Below are 20,975 nucleotides of genomic sequence, written 5' to 3'. Positions count from 1 at the left end.
CGTTGGGGACACCGAATTTTATATTTCGTTTTATGTTTTAATTCAACCACATTTTATAATTTCGATTTCTTGAATTTAAACATGTTTTTTTTTTTAGAATCAGTTTTTTTTCTTATTTGTGATTTTTAGTTTTTCATTTGTCTATTTCCACCGCAGTGAAAATTTTCTACGGCAGTGGAAAGACACGTGCCTTCGATTCGCAATCTGAGGGTCGCGGGTTCGAATCCCCGTCCCACCAAACATGCTTGCCCTTTGAGCCGTGGGGGCGTTATAATGTGACGGTCAGTCCCACTATTCGTTGGTACAAGAGTAGTCCAAGAGTTTAGCTACACGAGGGCTATCTGCGCTAGCCGTCCCTAATTTAGCAGTGTAAGACTAGAGGGAAGGCAGCTAGTCATCACCACCCACCGCCGTTTTTGAATTTCGCGCAAAAACAAACAAATGACGCCAAAAGACCTATACAGTGTCTTTAATGAGCTAAATGAGACATCTATGGAGGTAAAAGCAAGAAACAGTCCTGCTATTAGACAAGATGTTGACCCCCCCCCCCAATCAATATAGGCAAGACTAATCAATTAACAATAATTATAACAGTCTATGATCTGCCCAATTACTAACTAAAAACATGTAGCAATCCTTCATTTTTGAGCTATTTAGATACAATGTATGTACTACATTGTTGCATTTTCATTCAATTGTTGACATATAGAACAGTCACATGGTTAAAAAGTCAGTGAATGAAAGGGTGTTGCAGTCCTTGCTTTCCAAAGCATGAGTGGCAATATGATATACTGTGCATACACAACACTTTAGTTACTATTCCATTAGCAGAAGCTAAGATAGCAAGTGTAAATACATATAATACCTAGCACATTAATAGTTTGTAAAATTGAAGATGATATGTAGGAATAAAAAAACTCAGTTTAAAGGGCTTTGCAACCCTTGCTTTCTGAGCTACCAGATAGTATTTTATCTAAAATAGAAGTTCTAGATTTTTTGTCTACCACTTGATTTACTTCACACTTAGGATAGTCATATGATCAAAAAATCAGTAACTGAAAGGGCATTATGACCCTTACTTTCCAAGCCATAGTGTGGAATTTCTAAGGTGGAGCACATTCCCATAATCTATTTGGGTGGTGAGAACTCTACAGAACATTCCACCCTGTACTCACTAGATTTTCATCTATATATCTGGGAAGTATGCCAATTCTACAAGCTACAATGGGGTTGTGTTTATTGCGGTACAGAAAGGACTGCATGAATTTTAATTCCGGAATAAACTTTCACTTTAGGATTCTTAGTTTATTCACAGTTTGCCAGTGATTATTTATTCTGTTTTGCCTGAAATGTGAAATTAGGAGTATGACAGCCCCCTGTGATACTACCATCATTAATGAGTGTAGTTTTGGAGTGTAACTCAAGCATTATCAAAGTAATTTATGCAGTAGCCAGAGGGATCTGTATAAACTGCTAGAGTACTAGAGGTTAATGACATTATCCTATACAGCAATATACATATATATAAATAAAGTGTGTGTTCTCATTCCTGTGTATGAACATTACATAAATTATTTTGGAGAGTTTTATAACACAAATGAATCAATTACAGAAAGAGCAGAGCAATCAAAAGAAAAAAGAAGATGGAGACAAATGATTTGATCTCAACATTAAGAATTGATGAATATAAGGTTAACTGGAATGATTGACCCGGAAACTATTGTTGGAGAAGACAGTGTACTTATTATTTTCATTAATACTAGAAAGAGAATGTTCCAATATGGCATGGAAATATTTGATAAGTAGTAAATTTTCATGGAAGAGAAAAACTATAACAAGAAGACTCACATTAAGTCAAAGAGATAGAAAAACAGAATTTACCTGGGGTTTTATTAAACACAGTTTTATCTGGTCGTTCTGAAATCAGTTTTAACTATTGTTTTTGTAAAAAGTAATGTGAAAGATATTTCAACTGTACTGAGTTGAAATACTGATGGGTGAGTGAAATTATTAGTAGCAAATGAAATTCACAGAAAGTGGCTTGAATATCATAACAAGTACAGAAACATGATGTATCCGGTGCTTTATTTGCTTATGATAGGATTATTTTCTGTCATGCAGATTGAAATATTTTTAATAAGCAAACAGTAGCAATGCAATGAATATTTTCTTAGCATTGTTTCATTGCAAGATAGAGTATTCAAGCAGGTATATGCAAGTTGTAGGTGTACTAAGGGAAGGCAGAAAGTAAAACCAGCATGTTGAAGCTTTGTAATTTTTATAAGAAACTATTACATAACTTATATTGGAAGCATATCCTAAAGGAAAACAATGGAAGCAACAGTTAACATTCAAAATTGTTGGTTAGCACTGTTTCACCCAGATCAGTTTCAGTGTGTAGGAAATTGTTGCAGTTTTGATCCCAATTCCTTTCTATTGAAACTAGGTGCTATCTAGGTGACAACCAGACAATAAAAAAAGAATGAAACCAGGTCAGAGAGTATGTGTATGTCCTAATTGTCCAGCAGGGACAACAGACAGTAGCATGACCACAGTTAGTCAAAGAACTGCAGAAGCTTGAGGATTAAGAAGTTCTCAGGATACACATTCTATGGCAATAAAGTGAGTGAGTACATGCGAAGTAGGATATTCCATAGTTCAACCCCAAATTTTGTTCTAATGCATAAAAAACAAAAACAGAGGTCAAACTTCATCCATTTTGTACCATATTTAGAGGTTGCTCAATGAAGTTGAAGTCCTATACAGCAGTGGCCTGGTACCATATGTACTATGTGACATAAAATATTTACCATGTATTATAAATGATTTATTTTGAGGATATTATTATCTTATTGCATGTACAATAGTATAATTACATAATAATATGATTCTTATATTATTTTCATGGGGTTAGTCACTCCTGCAATATTATTGTTTTCTTTTTACTGTTAAGAAAGCATCTTCTATGATGTTATACAACATAAAAGAGGAATTGTTTTCCCTTCTCCTTTCTTTGTTATGATTTCATGGGGTACTCCACAATAAGGACCACACTATTTTCAGCATTGTTATTTAACACATTCAAGTGTTGAACTGTTTGTAGGGTCTTCCTCTAGTCCTCTCTAAGCTCTCAGGACTCAGAGTCATAATCCAGAAATCCAGATAGAATTTCGAGCCATCTGAAAAAGCTTGTTGTGTTTTTTGTGATGAAGTATTCAACTGACATGTCCTCAGACTTCTTGATATTTGGCTAGATGTGCTTTGAAGGTTCACTCATGCCTCAATTAGTGCCTTTACCATTGCTTGTTTTGTCTCTATGGGTACAGCCAAGCCAAAGAATGCCAATCCAATGAGATACCATAGATGTCCAGCAAATTTGGAAAGAGCAGAATTTAATATTTTATACTTAACAAGACATTGTAAGATGTTAAGATCATTGCAAGATGCAGAAATGCCATCAGAAGCATTGAAACTTGCCCTAAGATACTTGAACAAAACAGATGCAGATGTTACGGAGTTCTCTTTTCTCATGGCCACAGAGCTTAAACTATACCATAAGCATCCAGATTGTGAGAACACATAATGCCTTGGCCATCCATTATGCATGATGTAGTGCTCTAGATGCTACAGATTACACTCCATGAGGAGGAGTGCCAGCAAGAAAGGTTATGGCTAGTTCAAGAAGATCTCGATAACAGTCTCTATGTTAGCTGACCTAAAGTTTTCTTGTAGCAAACCCAATGACAGTGTCCTTAATTTCCTCCTTTGGCTTTTGTTACTTTATCAAGGTCAGTTGGAGTTTCATATCTTGACTGGTCCATGTATTCCCAAGACTGGTAGAATTGATTGAAAATTGCAATATCTGGACCAGAGGAAAACCCCATACAGTCTTTCAAAACACATGCTAGGACAAGTTCCAAGCTCTAATGCCAGGTGTCAAATATAAAAAATTCTTATTTAATCTTTGTTTTAAAAACACACATGCATTATTTATGTGACTATTATTGCTTGCTGTTATGTCAAAGAACTGCCTTTACACGATCAATGACTCCCCACTCTTCCAGCAAATGTTCCACAGCAGAAGCTTGATCCTCTCCAACACTATAAATCAATTTTGGAATATTCAGAATCTTCTGGAACATTCCAGCACATTCATATATAATGCGAGCTACAAGGTAAAATTTCAACTACCTTGGGCAACCCCCAAATGTTATTCATTATGGACAAAATTTGGTGTGAAGTACACGTTTATACATTGGAACAAAATGAAGTAGTGAGAGTATTGCAAATCAAAACTTCAAAAATAAGGACTACTCTAATGCAAATCTGCAGAAATGTCATTTGACAAATAGCTAGAGACAAAGTTCATGGGTGTACCCTCACAGTATAGCCCCTTCAATCTACACACTTGGCTGTGTTTCTGACCAAGTAGAATTCACACATCCCTTTTGATACTTAAGGTCAAGTTTTAGCCACAGTTAGTTTTTCTTTTTTTTCAACTAGCCAGTGGTAATCCTGCTTATTATCCCTTTAAATTCAGACTTGGTCAATGTGACCCACCTTGTAACCACCACATATTCATGTAACTATACATACAATATCTAAATTTACTAGGTGTAACTTCACAAAATTTGGAAAGCTTTTAGTAAACATTATAAGTCTGTTTTACCAAAATGTGTCACTGAATTTACAGAATCAGATTCAGTCTGACTGGTCTGATTGAAAGGTGTTTTTCATGTTAAGAATAAAAGTACTTCATCCTACAATTTTCATATTACATTTGCATAACCTCTATAATGTCTTAAAAGTATTTCACAAGTTTTAAAATAAAAGTTCATATTTATGTTATTTTCTTTACTCTAACACTTATTATAGCTAAATCATCAATGTATAGTGAAATGAAATTTTGAAAATAATGAAATAAAATGAACAACAGTTTTTTCTTCACTTTCTTTGAGTAAATAATTTCCAAGTTACAAGTAATAATACATTTATGAAAAGTATCAATAAATAATCTATGTTCACACTCACAAGGTAAATTATTAACTTCATCTACATTTAAATTAGTTAAGTTTTTCAAGAAAAATTTTTTTTATAGCTTGATGAATAATCTTAGAAATAAGATTAGAGAAAATAACAGATAACTGTTTTACTGAAAACAAACATTGGAAATGTATTTAGGAGGTTCTAGAGATGACATAAATGAACCTTGAGATTCTTGAGATGAAGAAAAGTATTTTTAACCTTAACATGAAAATCACGGACTATTCAAAACAAATACTTGATATATTCAAGGACAAATCTATTTTTAATTTATCAAAAATAACTAACTAAAAAATTTTATTTTTTGTATGTGAAAGACTTATAATGTTTACTGAAAGATTGCCAAATTTTATGAAGATATACAAACTATATCAAAAGTTAGTAGTATCAAATCTATAAAGACTTTATACGAGCACAAAAAGGTCATGTGGTCGGTCAAATTGTAGAGAGAGTTAGTAAAGTTGGCATTAAACATAATTTATAGATCAAACTTTAATAACATAAAAGTTTCAATTTCATATTTTTAAAAGTATATATATCTAAATGCTAATCTTCACTTTCTGTATATCGCATAACATTTCTCCAGTCCAAACTATTTATTTCAACACTTTCTGCTGCCCTCTAACCCATTGTTATTTTCTGTGGAATTTTGCACTTACATTATATATTTCTCGAGCTAAACTATTAATTTCTAGTGAGAATTTGCCACCAATAAAGCTTTTGCTTTATGGAGATATAAGCAATGAAGTACTGGTCAAATGCCAAGTCTTCCACTGAGAATCCTGCTTTCAAAACATTTCATAAATTCTCTCTGACTTTGCTATTGTATTATCTGTAACCAATAAAAGGTGAATATTTCACTGAACTGACTGACAGCTATAGGGTCTAAAGGCCTGGGACAGTGGAATAATAATTTAGACATTTGAGCATCATTTTCTTCAAATCTTGCTGTTGAGGCTCTGCTTGACCAGGTATGGAAATAATTTTAAGCATTGGGGCATTCTATTTCATGCTTGTGGAAATATTTCATATGCTAAATTGAATGATTGAATAAAAAAAAATTCTGAGGCCACATTATTATAAGTAATTGTAATTCATTGTTATAATCTGGAGCCATTCTTGAAAGAAAAAGGGGTAATTTAGATGAATTTCATATTTTTTGTGGTGCTTACAGTGTCAGTAAAAATGACTGAGCCTGTATAATAAGACACACATAAAATAATTTGTCTTTAACATAATTTAACCAAAATATTGGAACAAGGTAAGTTTGAAGATGCTTAACTCAACTGTTCATATTAAGACCATCCTCTCATTTAACAGAAAATGCTGTAAGATATTTCATTATTTCAAAGTCTATGTTGAACTATTTTACTTCAGATATTTATTGAGACCAAAATGATGCAGAACATGAATTATTACCATAGTTGACCTAATTGTATTTGATATTCTGTGAAATGAAATATACATCTAGTATAAAACAAATATGGTATTTCCATGCAAACTATTTTCATTCAAAAAATGTGCATTTTCTAAAGTTGTATGTGTTTGTGTCTATGTGTAATTTGTATATGATAAATAAAAAAATACCAATGAACAATGTTTCGAAATCATCCTTATGTACACATAAAATTGCCCTAATACATAAGAATTATGTTACTTTGAAGACGTATCAGCATCTTATATCTAAAATCATCAAGCACAACCCTAAAAAATGAAAACACTCAGTAGGATATTAAGTGGAAATTTAAAACAAATATGCTTTAAAAACCTATATTTTCAACACAAACCAGCGAATTTCCGCTGAAACACTCCTGCATTCATTTCACATTGTTAGATCACAAATATACATTAAAATCACAAATATATTATTGTTCTTATATGTGTGCCCTCTTACAGGCTGTATCCGTGCCTGTATGTTATGCTTGCTAACAAATAGACTTGTTTGTTTTCTTAATAACAATTTTGCAAATAGTGTTAGGCTGTTTCTTTCTGTACGGTACAGGTTATGTACCTTAAATTTTGTTCTTGTCTTAAATTTGTTTTGTTCTTTCTTTAATTGTACATTGTATAAACTTACCCCTTCCTAAAGGAGAAAGACCATCTTTTTAAAGTTTTCTTTTCAAATATATTATTTATTCTTTAAAGGGTATTTTTGCATATAGCAACTACACCCTCTAGAGAGAACTGCACAGATGCTCAGTGCAACATCAACCTCTGGGACTCACCCCATGGAAGTGGAGATCATGGGGCAAATTGAGTGAAAAAGAGGAAATACAACCTACACATGTGAGAATTTATTTTGATTGGTCCACTCTAATCCAACACCACCTCACAGGAAACCAACATCCAGGTGATGGTAGGATGAGGGATCTCAACTGAGGGTGAACTGCAATGTGACAAATTTACTCCCAAGCAACATCATCTTCTAGATAGGACTGCACAAGAGTTGGAATGCCATCTATAAGATATAAGCAACCTTAACTTCTAGATAGAACCACACAGAAGGTGTGTGAAACATCAACCTCTTGGATCCACCACATGGAGGTAGAGTGCAATTATTTGTAGATATGTGCAACATAATCCCCTGGATAGGACTGCACAGAAGTTGGAGTGCAATAGCAGCCTTCGGGTCCCACCATATGGAAGTGGATTGTATCTAGAAAATACAAGCAACCTCACCCTCTAGATAGAACCGTACAGATGCTGGCCACAACACCAATCTCCGGAACTCACTACACAATGGTGGAGTGCACAAATGGAGGATCGAACACCATCTACACCAGCAGAACACCACCACCCTACTCTCAACTGAATGAAAGTGATCACATTCAGGAGGACTCCTCCATGGTCCACCACTCAAGTGGCTCAGAACTAGAAAATGAAAAGGACTCCCATACTCCACTAGAAGAATAAGGGGGGAACAAAATGTGGTGAAGAGTCTGGAGAAATGACAACATCATAGAGAGTGCAACAGATGACCACAAAAAGCCCTATTTTGAAAAGCAGACCACCCCTGATTTATATTTATTCAATTAAATGGATGGGCAGCTATCCCCTTGTGCTTTACCCATGTAAATCCATGGTTGAGTACAGTCTGGAACGAGCATATTATGATGCAAACAAATCGCGAGGAACATCCCATCTCAACAGTATGTGTTATAGGCCATGAGTATACAAGTTGGCTGTACAGTACAGATTTGATAAATAGGGAGCATACATGAACAGGCAATGCTCGCCACTGATGCGGATCCTGAATGAAAAATCAAAGATACAGAAAAGATAACTTACCCAGTCACAGCCTCACTGAAGTTGGAAGAATGGCAACAAGCAGAAGACAATACCCTGATGAAGAACAAACAGCTACCTGATTAAGATATTGGGATATGAAAGTATGAGATGTTGTCCACATGCCTGACTGAAGGTTTTCCTCCAACAGATGACAGAAGTGAGACACCAGGGAAAAGGTAACATGCTGGATCTGACGCAATGACACTTGGAACAGATTTCAGGATGAAGAGATTTGGAGGAATGTGGCAATGGAATCAATTACTGAACCAAATTGGTAAGGGTCATGAACATAGGATTGTTGCCAGGGGATGAAAAGGCAGGAACAGGAACCACAAAAGGAAGTTGCATAGGCAATATAACAATATAGAGCATATAAGGAACATAGAAGTCTATCCAGATCTGACTGGAAATAAAGGTGAGATAAGGATAGTAGTGAAATCGACAAGAAGTAAGAATGTCCCTCATGAGCTGCCTAGGCTTAGGGGAAAAAAGTCTGATCTGGATAAATGAGAATATATTTAGAATGATACAGTGTGCATGAAATGTCAATGACAAATACATCAGACCGACGATGTCCACAGTCTAAAAGGTGTAGGAAATAAGTCTTAAGGAATAAGTGAAACAAGGAACATGAGAACAAAGGTTCAAGAGGAGGTGGAATGAGGCGGTGAAGAACAATATTGACATTTAAATCTGGAAGGACCACCCAACGAGGAGGTCTGTGAATATGGAAGGAACACAACAAAAGGGAAAGGGTAGGAGAAAAAAACACCAAATGGTACCATCAAAAATAGAAGATATAAGGCTATTTGATAACCAACTACGAAAGAGATAGAATTCCCATGATCGAACAGCCATGTGAGGAGATTTGTACGAAGAGGAACATTGGGCTGAGAAGGGGAATAAAACCTGAATCGAGGACCAACAGTAGAAGACATTCCATTTACAGTGCTAAAAAGGAAGCAACACACCTAGATAATCTGGATCTGCCGGAGACCAGATAAATGCCAGGTGTGAAGACGTAAGGGTAGAATGAAGGACTGTGATCAAGGTTGACGTAGTAGGGATGAGTGTTAGGAAAAGGCAACAGAGAGGTAGTTTGAAGCTGAAGGAGACGACGAAACTAAGATTGTGCCAGTTAGTAAGGATCAAACAGAAGGACATGACACAGAGTGGCATAGGTTATTGAAATCACCCTGAGAGGATAATCATAAAGGTACCAGTTCATCCAATCCTGGCTGAGAGCACACACAGTTAAGGCCTGAGGATGAGGAACTGGAGAACAAAAAAGAGGTAACTTGGTATTGAGGCAAGTGACAAATTCATCCAGATGAGGAGTATATCACTGATTGCAAAGCCACTGGAAAACCTGAGGGCTGTGTTACCACTCCATGGGATAAACTTTATGACACACAAGAACACATATCTCCATCATGTTGGCTCAAATTAAGAGTTCCAAGGTTCAACAGCAAATAGGTCTCCCCTTGATGATTGATATAAGCCACCACTGTAGAATTGTCTGAATGGATCAGGATTAGTCAATTCCATACAACAGAAAGAAAGTGATCAAAAACATGTGGTACCACCAGAAGCTCAAAGATGTTGATATGGTAAAACCAATCAACTAGAGACCATAGTCCAAAAGTGTCCTTCTAATCGACCCACACCCCAAACCATGGAGAGAAGCATTTGTGAATTGATGCAAATCTGGACAAGGTAGAGGAAGTGATACATCTATCATCATGTTGTCCTTGTTCAACCACCAATGCAGACCATCTAACAGGGAAGGAGGAAGGATAACCCAAGGGATCCTGAGCAAGATTCCATTAGTTGCGCAGAGTCCAGTTAAGAAACAGCATATGTGCCCAATCCAAGGGGAATCCTAAGTCCCAGAAAATGGTAGAACCTGAAGAGCAGAAAGAGAGGGAGCAGCAAGAGTGTGGAGAACTGATAGTTCCATTGAACAGAGTCCAAGTGGAGAAGGTTGAGCCCAACTGAGGTGGATGTTGAAAAAAAAATCCACGTGGATGAAATATTGGGTAGGTAATAGAAAAAACTTCAAGTTGAGAATCCAAACCACTTTAGCTGCTTCTGTCAGGAGCAGAGGTCAGGCAAAGGCTTTGACCAACTGACAAAAGATGTATCAAGCCAAAGTAAGCCTATAGGGCAAGTCGGGAAACTGATACACAACCCCATGATGGACAAACTGAACAGGAATATGGAGATAAGCAATCAAGACATCTAACTTGGTCATTCACAGTCCTGGAGAAAAATCCCACCACAGTGTGAGAAAGGTAAAACTGGGAAGAACCAAAAAGTGATTGAGGTAGGACGGCTTGATTACAAGACCAGTCCTCAGTTTTCTTGGGGACCACAAAAAGCCTGGAATTAAAAAGCTGGGGAAGGTTGGTTGGAAGGCTTGATAGTTCTCTGTGAGAGAAGAATCAGCACCACCTCAGATAGATGTTGGTTGGTAGTAGGATCCACAGGTAGTGCGAAGGATATAGGTACAGGAATGTTGTCTTACAGATTCCGCAAACGATACCAAAGACTCGGGAATATCTCCAAAAACAGACCGATAGAGAAAAAAAGCCATCCATAAGTCCCCAAGATAAGTGGACAGTAGATGAACTTGTGACAAGAAAGCATCCCTCCCAATAAGATCCCAAGGTGGAAGTAATGAAGGAAACGATATCCCCCCAAAAAAACCCTCAGGAGATTGGTAGAGTGCCTCAGAAAGGAGGTGTATGGTGGACAAGTACTGTAAGAAAGCAGTAAGAGTCAGTTGAAAGCAGGAAAACTGAGTGTGAGATAAATGTATAGGATTTTTGGTGTCAGCCCACATATAGGCAAAAGTGACTCCAACTGCAGGGAGTTGAGAAAAGGATGATCAGCCTCATGATAATCCAAGGTATAATGATCCGAAACCCATGTAGGGTGAGGCATGCTAGCACCCACTCTCAATTGAGAAATGAAATGCTCAGCATGAACTCTGATGTCAGGAGGAGGAGGGAAAACAAAATACTCTGAGGAAAGGGGTGTCATGTAGTAAGGAAGGAACAGAAACACACCTGAGAAATCATATCTGAAAAGGCTGAGTTAGGCCTATCAGATTCTGCAGGAGAGGCTTGGGAAGGCATGGCTTAGTTAGGTGGAGGAAAAAAGACTGTCAAAATCCTCCTAATCATGAACAGGTTCAGCAGATTCATGAGGAAGTCAAGAAATATCGAGAAAAGAAGGTTGACTTGTATAACAATCAATCTCCTGATGAATTATAGCCGAAAATTTCTCAGTCAAAGTCCCCAACCTGAAGCTTGTGTAAATGTACTGGAAGTAAATGTAAAAAAATCCGAAGTAGTGACACAAACTTTGGAATTCATCATAAACAGTGAAGAAATAAAGAAAAAAATTTGAACAAATAAAGGTAAGTTATCACGTCAAAACTAGAGAAAACAAACTGTAGCAAATAAATTAAATGAAATTGCTACTTCACAGAAAATTTAAAAAAAACACATGAAGAGAGCAAAATAAAAAAACATCTGCACTAGATCACTGCCGAGCAAAAGAAAATTTTTCAGCAGAATCAAATAGAGGAAGTCACATGCGTCAGGAGGGTGTGTCGTACTCCTGTTGGTGGAGGGTTGTTGCATGATGATTTACACATGAGACGTAGTTGAACCACATTGATTGTGAGGGATGTGGGAGTTCAAAGCATGTGGCATGCAAAAAAATTTGCATATAGAGGACAGCACTGAACTGGAGGTAATGCACTGTATAGAAATGTCAAATTTTGTTTGTTTTAAATGCAAAATAATGTCTTTGGGTAAAGCATTTAACTGCATTTAGAAGAGTACTTAATTCTTCCTTTTTCCTGATTCCTTTCCATTTAAAAATGAGCAAAAAAGGCATCAAAAATACCCATTTTTTAAACTTTGCAGTGTTTGTAAAGGTATTACAAATTTCAAAGTTTCATTAACTTTAATGTTTTTCCAATTTGACACTTTAAATGTATTTGCTTCTAAACAGCAGTGAATGTTTTCATCTAGTGTTTGGCTGACAAATGATTGTATTGAAAAATTAACATGTATAAATCCAAACTAAACAAATACACTTTTAGAAAAGTTTTTTAGATTAAATGAAAAATATACTTTTTGCTTTTAGGTATTCTGAATTGTATATACAAATTATCAATAAAATGTTGTTTAGTAGTTTTCAACAATTTAAATCACCTTTACTTATGTTTTGTAAAACACAGATGAATAATATTTAAAGTCATTCAAAGGCATTCTATGAATGCATCCATAGACATAAATTTATATAGCAACTTTTCCATTAATAATGAAATTAAAACAGTAAATATTCACTGATAATTTTTTTATTATTGTTTTTTGAACTTAGCTAAACCTTCAGTGAGATATTTCATCTATAAAATCAACAATAAAATCACTCACTTTAAATTAAAACTGAACAGTTCTCTGGCATAAACCTAACTATATGCAAGTGTAACCAACTAATCAATTTCAGTGTAAAGAATTTATATATATGACTGTTTATAAAGAAATTCTAATTCATTTCAATTTCTTAAAAAGACATTTTATGAAGGTAAATTTTTACTTTAAATATCTGAGCTGCTTTGTAACTATAACTAATTCAAAAATGATTAAATTTTGCTAAAACTTGGTGGATATATGTAAGTATTATTCCTCATTGTCCTGCCAAAAATGGTCCACGTCCATTAATAATGATGGACATACAGACACATTTTCACATTTTTTAAGAGCCAAATATGATATGTGCTCAACTGAATGTTCCTCTAGTTCCCTCATTTGGTGATATTCATGGGAACAAGTGAATTAATTCAATCAATTCATTTATAAAACAAATTATAATTATCCAGAAAAAAAATTATCTCTACATGATTGATTTATATCACATATTAAGCTATTGAAACATTCAAGTCCAAAAGGATAAACAAACCTGATTACAGTGTCTTTATCACGCAGTCCATTCAGCAGCTGTTCAATTATATCTTCCATCTCATCAGGTAACTCATAGTCTTCATCTGTTTTGTGTTCTTCAGATTCACTTTTTCCTTGATTAACAGGTAACAATGGATGTGCTGCTGCTAAGTTGGCCGTAAGAGAACGACTTCCACGATTGTATCTCCAAGCAGAAACTTTTATTGGTAGGAAACTCAATCCTTTAATTATGAAAATAAATGCCACATTATCTTTTTTTATAATAAGCAATTCTAAATAACACCAAAATGTTTATGCATGCAATATTTACAGTAATGGAGCAATTCAAATGTTTCCAGGAGGAATTATGCATTATAATTCTTCAAGAATTATGCAGTTCTTCAAGAAAAAAGCAGCATCTCAATTTGAAACCTAATTACAACTGAATTTGGTAAGTTATGTTTCATTATTACACTTTTAGTTTGAAGATTTATTACTAATTGAACTCAGGAAAAAATTTAAGGTAAAATAATTAATGCACACACACTAAATAATTTAGAATGAAAATAACAGGAAATATTATTTAATTTACATATTAGCTAAAATCTCAGTTTAAAGCACCCAATTACCAGAAATCTCTTGTCATCATGATTTCAGTGAGAAATACCTCTATTTTTTTTAAATATCATGGTAAAAAGTTGTAGCTAATGTACAACACATCTCTATGTATTCTAAACAGTGACTATACAGTTAACAAGAATAATAAAAATTTGAAACACTATAATGTAATTATGTAAAAATGAAAGACATTAGTGTAATACTTTTATTAATTAATTTCATTTCCAATTGAGTGAAAGGAGAGCTGGGAAATCAATGAAATTTGCTAATTGTTTAACTGTCAGGCTCATTTGTCAGTTACATTCAACTAATCAATTTTTTGCCGGAGCTAGCTAAAAGAAATACTTATCCACTATTCTCACAAAATAACAAAAAATAAATAAATGAATAAAATTATAAAACTAAAAATCAGGTTTCAATACCCATGGTATTAAGAAAACAGAAAACCTATGGGATAGCTTTGCCCTTAACAACAAACCCACATAATTGCAATATTTTGATTACTCGGATATGTGGAATAATTGAAAACAGTAAAAATTGGGAAACTCTAATTTTGATTAGTTGATTATTTTCCTGAGTCAGGATGCTAATCAATTAAGCTAAATTAGTTGCTTCTTTTCATGAGTTGTGACATTAATTGATTATGCAAAATAAAAAGCAAATGAGAATTAACTGAAAATCATAACAGCAATACTTAGATAACTGGATAGTTGGAAAATCAGAAGCATTAATTTCTATTAATTGATAATTTTCTGACACAATCAAGTTAATTGTAATTTTGAATACTACATATAAGAATAATCAAAAATGGTAACAATTGGAAACATTACGTTTGGACTAGTTGATTACTTTATGACATTAGTCAAGTTAATCATAATTTTGATTGCTGGAGAGTTGGAACAATCAAACACAGTTGATTATTTCCATGACATTAATCAATTTAATCATAATTTTGATGAGTCAATTATATTAGTGACACTAATCAACACAAATAGTACAGATATTGCTAAGACATAATCTAAAGTTATAGCCTCAAATCTTCTTGTTTTATTGACATATAAACCAAAAAGTCAAACACACATGTGCCATACTCTCCTATCATATCCTGTCTTTCAAAACATGTCAATAATTCTCCTGACATTTGTTGCTGGACTATTTATAACCAATAGAAAAAGAAAATTGTAATTTACTGAATTCCGTACAAGGTTGGCATGTTCTAATGACAGTTTATGAATTATTCTGCCCACACTTTCATTCCTTGCTATTGCCAAGTTACCTCAATCAACCAAGGGAATTATTTTAAACCTTTTATAGCTTAATAAGAAAGTCAGTTAAATTACAACACTTATAGTTCATTATATTCTATGGGTGTGTTATTATTTCATGTTCTAAACTGAATATTTGAAATACAAATTCAGTAATGTACTAGCCCTACCTAAAAGTAAGGTTAACTTCTATTGAGACTTCAAGACTTTGGAAAAAGTACAAGACTCACAAATAAGTATTTAATTTCTTGTTTTTATGTATATATTTTATCTATTGTTATAAAAGTAACTCAGATGTAAAAAATGTAAACATATTTGGTTAGAGAATAAAACTTAAATGAAAACAATTTCTCTCCAAGGAATGCACACAAGCTGCTTGTGTTTGATGTAATTCACTTCTTCGTTTATGTTATGGTAAACAAAGAAGTGCTTACGGTAGGTGACTTATTGCTCTGTTACACTAATTTATTAGTTAAACATAGTTCAAACAGCAATAAAATAATAAACTTTAATGAAAGCACTTGCAAAAAGGTTACTGAAGAATTTAGGATAAATGACTAATTTTCTGTTACAACATGAGGATAAATAACTAGCTTCCTGTTACAACATGCAGTCATCCCAGAAAAAAAAGAAGTATAATTTACATTTCATATATATATATTTTTTTTGTTTTACATGGTGGTTACATCGTCAGTCAATTTGACCTAGCCCATATACACTTAGTGTAGGGTAGAAAAAATGACAAATAAAAAAAATTTGATATTAATTTAGAGGTTATATAAATGAAATATGGAAATTGTAAGATGAAAAAAAGTATTTTTATTCAAACATGAATATCACTTTGTATTCATACCATTCAAACTGACTAAAGTAAATTCAGAGACAAATATCTAGTAGAAATATTTTATCAAAACTCCATTTTTTATGCACAACATAATTTTAATATTTACTAAAAACTTACCACGTTTCAAGAAAACACACAAAGTAAATTCAAAACTATAGTACACATGAATTATCTGATACATACTTGGTCCAATAGACCAGCCCCATGCACACAGAGTTAACTGAATATGTATGGGCTTGGTTCATTAGACCAACTCCATATTGGAGAAGGAATGTTCACTACAATTCCAAATTTGATATATGTATCTACACAAAAGTTGGCAAACTTTCAGCACAATGAATAAGTCTATTGTACACAAAAAAAAGAGATATGTTACAAATGTACTTGTACTTATGACATAACTATGAACTGAAGACATCAACCTAACCCAAACTCTTGTCAAGACAGACTGCAAGATGATGTTCCTGTAATGAATAAAAATACTTTTGTCCACGTTAGATTGTATATCTCTAGAACCTCCGAAATGCATATCTACAGTTTTCTTCTGCATCCTTGTATACTGAGCCTACCTGGTATTTACTCTGCTTTATCATAAACTGTAATTAAATAAGCAATGTAAGTTAAAATGAACCGTTCAAAAGTCTGACACCAAATACATAATACTATATTGAATGACATCCTGTAAAAGGTCATGGCATGTGCACTTTGACTCCAATCCCTGCACATAGAGTTTATCTATTTTATTGCCAAGCTACAGTGAGCAGAACATTAAAAAACTAGAACTCTTATCCTTCTTAAACATTTGGTTAAATTTAGTTGTAAAAAATACTTGTGAGCTCACAAAAGTTATTACATTGTGATTTATAGATCACCAAATAGTAACTTCATTTGCCTTTTGTTAGAACCCCTTTTTAGCATAAGTATACATGTTGAAATCTGTTTTATAGATCAGTATCTATTGACACAAACCTTACAATGTCAGCATCCACAAGTATACCTGATTCTACTGTAAGAGTAAAATGATAACTTTCCCCTAAGAGTGATTTGAAATAAACCAGAAATAAAGTGAAAATGTTTAAACATTTATTAAACATGGAACGAGTAATTATATTCAACTATAACAATTTTCTACATTTTGAGATGAAAAAATACATAAATCAATAAACTAATGCAGTTCTACTCTCACATTGAAAAACACTTCATGTCCTCTATTAGATGGAATAAATTAGTGTATTTTGATACTACAGTTCCATAATAAATACCCATATGTTTTATCTTATCTAGAATGAAATATGTGCATATCGTTTTCACAGAAATAAAACAAAAGTGATTACTCTTTACAAGTGAAAAGTTGCATGTCAAATAATAGATTGGCTTCATATTTTTTTTTAGTATTTTAAACAGCTTGTCTGCTGAATAATTTAGAAGAATAAACAAGCAGCATCAATGCAAAATATTCTTCAAACCCTATATAAATATAGGTTAACTGTGGTGAGTAAAAGACAACTAAAACATTATATATATGATTAATGTTTCTTATGTCTTATGTAAATCAATATTATTTAACATTGCATTCAACATTTGATATATTTTAAATATTTTAGTTAACACACACACACATGATACAAATTTCTATTTCAAACCTTCATACCTCTTAAACTTTCAGTGATCATTTTTGGCCCTTTCTCCAATATATATCTCCAACTATTATCTAAGCAAGTTTCTATTATAAAAAAAATCCTTGAATAGATTACATGCAGTACATTAAAATTTATGTTATTTACTATCCTTTTTTTGCAACATTTGAAACTGCTCTGATGTGTGGGGAAGTTAAACATATATTTTATAAACTACTCAGAAATTGTTCACTAATACAGAAATTTAATGGCTTCATGAATAAGTGCTAATGTATATGTAAAGAAACAAACTAAATGTAGTCACAAAAGTTTTAATCACTTACTGGCCTCAATTATTTAGTTGTCTTGATAAATTACACTGAATCTGTTTCCAAACATACTCTAATACTCCAAGTGTACAAGAAATATCATTAAGAGTCATTAGGTTTTAAACTTAAAAATAAAATGTATAACATAATTATATTATAAGCCAAACTTCCATATCAAACCATAGCTCCAACTTATTTGCTATTTTACAATTTAATTACAAATCAAATTCTTGAAAAAAATGTTGATATAAATACACCACCAATGCATTATTGATTACAAACCTAACAATAATTTATTTCTGACAGAAAGAGCTCATAAAAGCTTTGCATGTCTAATGTTAAACACATTAAAAGTGTAAAAATTACCCACCCACACACAGGCTTGGTCACCAAATAACCATGAAACTCTACATATTATAACTTTTCATGTCATAAGTTTATGTACACAAAATTTGGCATGCTTTTAGTAAGTATTACAAGTTCTTTTGTACTCAAAAAATCTGATTTTTTTTAATTAAGTATTTTTATGAAAGATTTGTCTTTGAATTTATGGAGCCAGAGTAGTATGAGTGTAAGTGGATTTTCATGTTAAGATCAAATACTTTTTTCATCTTACAATTTTCAAATTTCATTTGTCTAGTCTCTATAGCCTCCTAAATAAATATGAAAAGTTATTTTTCAATAAAACTCTTTATTTATTTTCATTACCCTAATATGGGATAGTCCATTTGATCAACATTGTAATCACCACACAAAAGAGAACAACAACAACAACCGGAATTACACTTTTTTCTTTTTAGAATGAATGCAGATCGTAACAGAAAAATTACAATTATTTAACATATATATAGCTTTAGGCTTATAACAGTTTACATCTTTATTTTATTGCTCTTTGAACCATGTCTAACTATTAAACCTACATAACAAGCTAGAGATCACCTGGCATTCACATAGCTCAAATTACAGTATTGAATTACCTAACACACAAGCTTCTGACATGCATAGAGAAACTTTTTTATTTTTATTTAATTTTTATGAATAAATGTTTTCTTACCTAACCTAATAATTTAGTTTATATTTCTTAAATTTTAGTTACTTTTAGAGCACAAAATAAAAAATATACATATAAAACAAGAAATTTAGTACTTACATGTGGGACTTTTTTGCTGTGAAAACTTGAAGTGTTGGTAAAAGTTAACCCTAATTCTTGCAAGGGAGTTTATTAGTACTTTACAGATTTATTATCTATTTCAAATATTCAATTTATAACACAAAATAATAATATGCACAACACATGCAATATCGTTTGACTATTATAGTTAACTGGATTTATATCTTAAGCTATAAATGTGTTAAAACATTTCCCTTAGCTGATCAAGCTGAAATCGGCAATAGTAACTTTGAATCAGTACAGAGAAACATTCAAAAGCTGTCATGAGAAAGAGTTAGCATTATAAGTCAATAAAGTGAAATCTCTTTTCTATTGGCTGTAAACAATGTAATAGCAAATACCAGAGAGAATTATTAACATCTTTGAAAGACAGTATGCAATAAGAAGACATGTGGGTTCAACTTTGTAGTGTATATTTCAGTATAAAACAAGATAATTGGAGGCTATAAGGCTAGATTATGATTTAGCAATATCTATAATATAAATTTATAATTTACATTCAAATTCAGAACTCAGATATGAGCAGAAAGATTACCTAAGTTGTGTAATTTGGAGCAAACAAGTGTCACATGATACAGAAAAGTGAAGATTGAGAATTTATTTAAACATTTCATTTTGAAATTAATAAATCAAACTTATATCTCAATTTGATACATTAACTACATGTATGTTTTAATGTTAAGTTTATGTATAAGCATTTAACAGAGTAGTTGAATTACATTTTGAATATATGCTGTAAAAATGTCATGACGTGCACTTTTACCTATCCATATTCAAATGGATAAAGAAAAAATTAAATAAAACACAAGTTAAACATAAAAACTAAAACACTAACTAAACTATGAATAAACATTAAGATATTCAACCAAAATTATATAATAATCAAGAATATAGTAACGGCAAAATGTATAGACTTCAGAAATTTCTATATTGGAGAAACAGGTACAAAAATAATAACTACATGCAACGAACATTAAAAACAAACACAATCAAATGTAAAGGAACATATAACTGAAAGACAACACAAAATAAATTTCAAAAATGTAGACAAATATTGCATTTAGATAAAAATCCACACACACAAGAAAAAATGGGAAGCATTTAGAATCACAACCTAACACAAGCAAAACATGAAAAGTACTGTTACGTCTCTGGTCGTTTGTTACTTTCCCATATAATTTCTTTCAGGTGAAACTTTAGCAACACAACTCCTTTCTTAAATAAAACTAGTTTATTCTTTCTCAATACAACTTTGCAATACACTTAATTTCCACAGTCACTTTAACTTAAACACATGCTATAATTCAAAACGATTCACGCACTTTACATATGGTCACTACCACGCTTGACTCAGTTGTCCGTCTCTATCTCAGCCTGTCTGCAATTATCTATCCCGTCACTTCTTGCCGGTCTTATGTATACAAAATAGAGGGTGTCTGGCAAACACTCAAGCCTTCAGGAGCCTTCTAGATACTAATTACGTGTTACCAGCGTCACGTGACTTCCACTGTCGTAACACTGCCCGTTCCTCAGTATTGTTCGTCCCGAACAATAGCCACTTAAGTTAAACCAATAGATAATTAACAATAACTTAATTAAATGTACAGAATTTACAAACACAAAATTAATATTCAACAAAGTCTCTTAATTTTACGGGACGTATCTTCTTCCGTACTGGTCTCTGTCTCATTGGCTTCTGCTTCACGTGAGGTTCAACTGCTCCATCAGGAATTGTCCTATTATTGGTAATAGTCACATCATTGGTAGTAACTTCACGAAGGGCTTCACTGTTTCCCTTCTCAAAACCGGGTAGAATTTCTACTTCGAAAGTGGCTTTTTCGGT

General features: G+C 33.0%; 1 protein-coding gene across 1 annotated transcript in view; it reads right to left on the bottom strand.

Annotated features, from left to right (window-relative positions):
- Positions 1 to 20,975, bottom strand: part of LOC106461916 (tubulin-specific chaperone D-like) — a 195,197-nt gene that overhangs the window by 109,311 nt on the left and 64,911 nt on the right. Inside the window, exons 5-7 of the mRNA XM_022389009.1 lie at positions 13,309 to 13,531; positions 4,038 to 4,101; positions 3,780 to 3,923 (exon numbers count right to left, since the gene is read on the bottom strand). Coding sequence (XP_022244717.1) covers positions 3,780 to 3,923; positions 4,038 to 4,101; positions 13,309 to 13,531 — 431 coding nt within the window. The remainder of the gene's footprint in view (positions 1 to 3,779; positions 3,924 to 4,037; positions 4,102 to 13,308; positions 13,532 to 20,975) is intronic.

This window comes from Limulus polyphemus, unplaced genomic scaffold, assembly GCF_000517525.1.
Source record: "Limulus polyphemus unplaced genomic scaffold, Limulus_polyphemus-2.1.2 Scaffold1058, whole genome shotgun sequence".
Classification (NCBI taxonomy): Eukaryota; Metazoa; Arthropoda; class Merostomata; order Xiphosura; family Limulidae; genus Limulus; species Limulus polyphemus.
The sequence above is the reverse complement of the archived record's forward strand: the minus strand, read 5'-3'. Positions and strand labels throughout refer to the sequence as shown.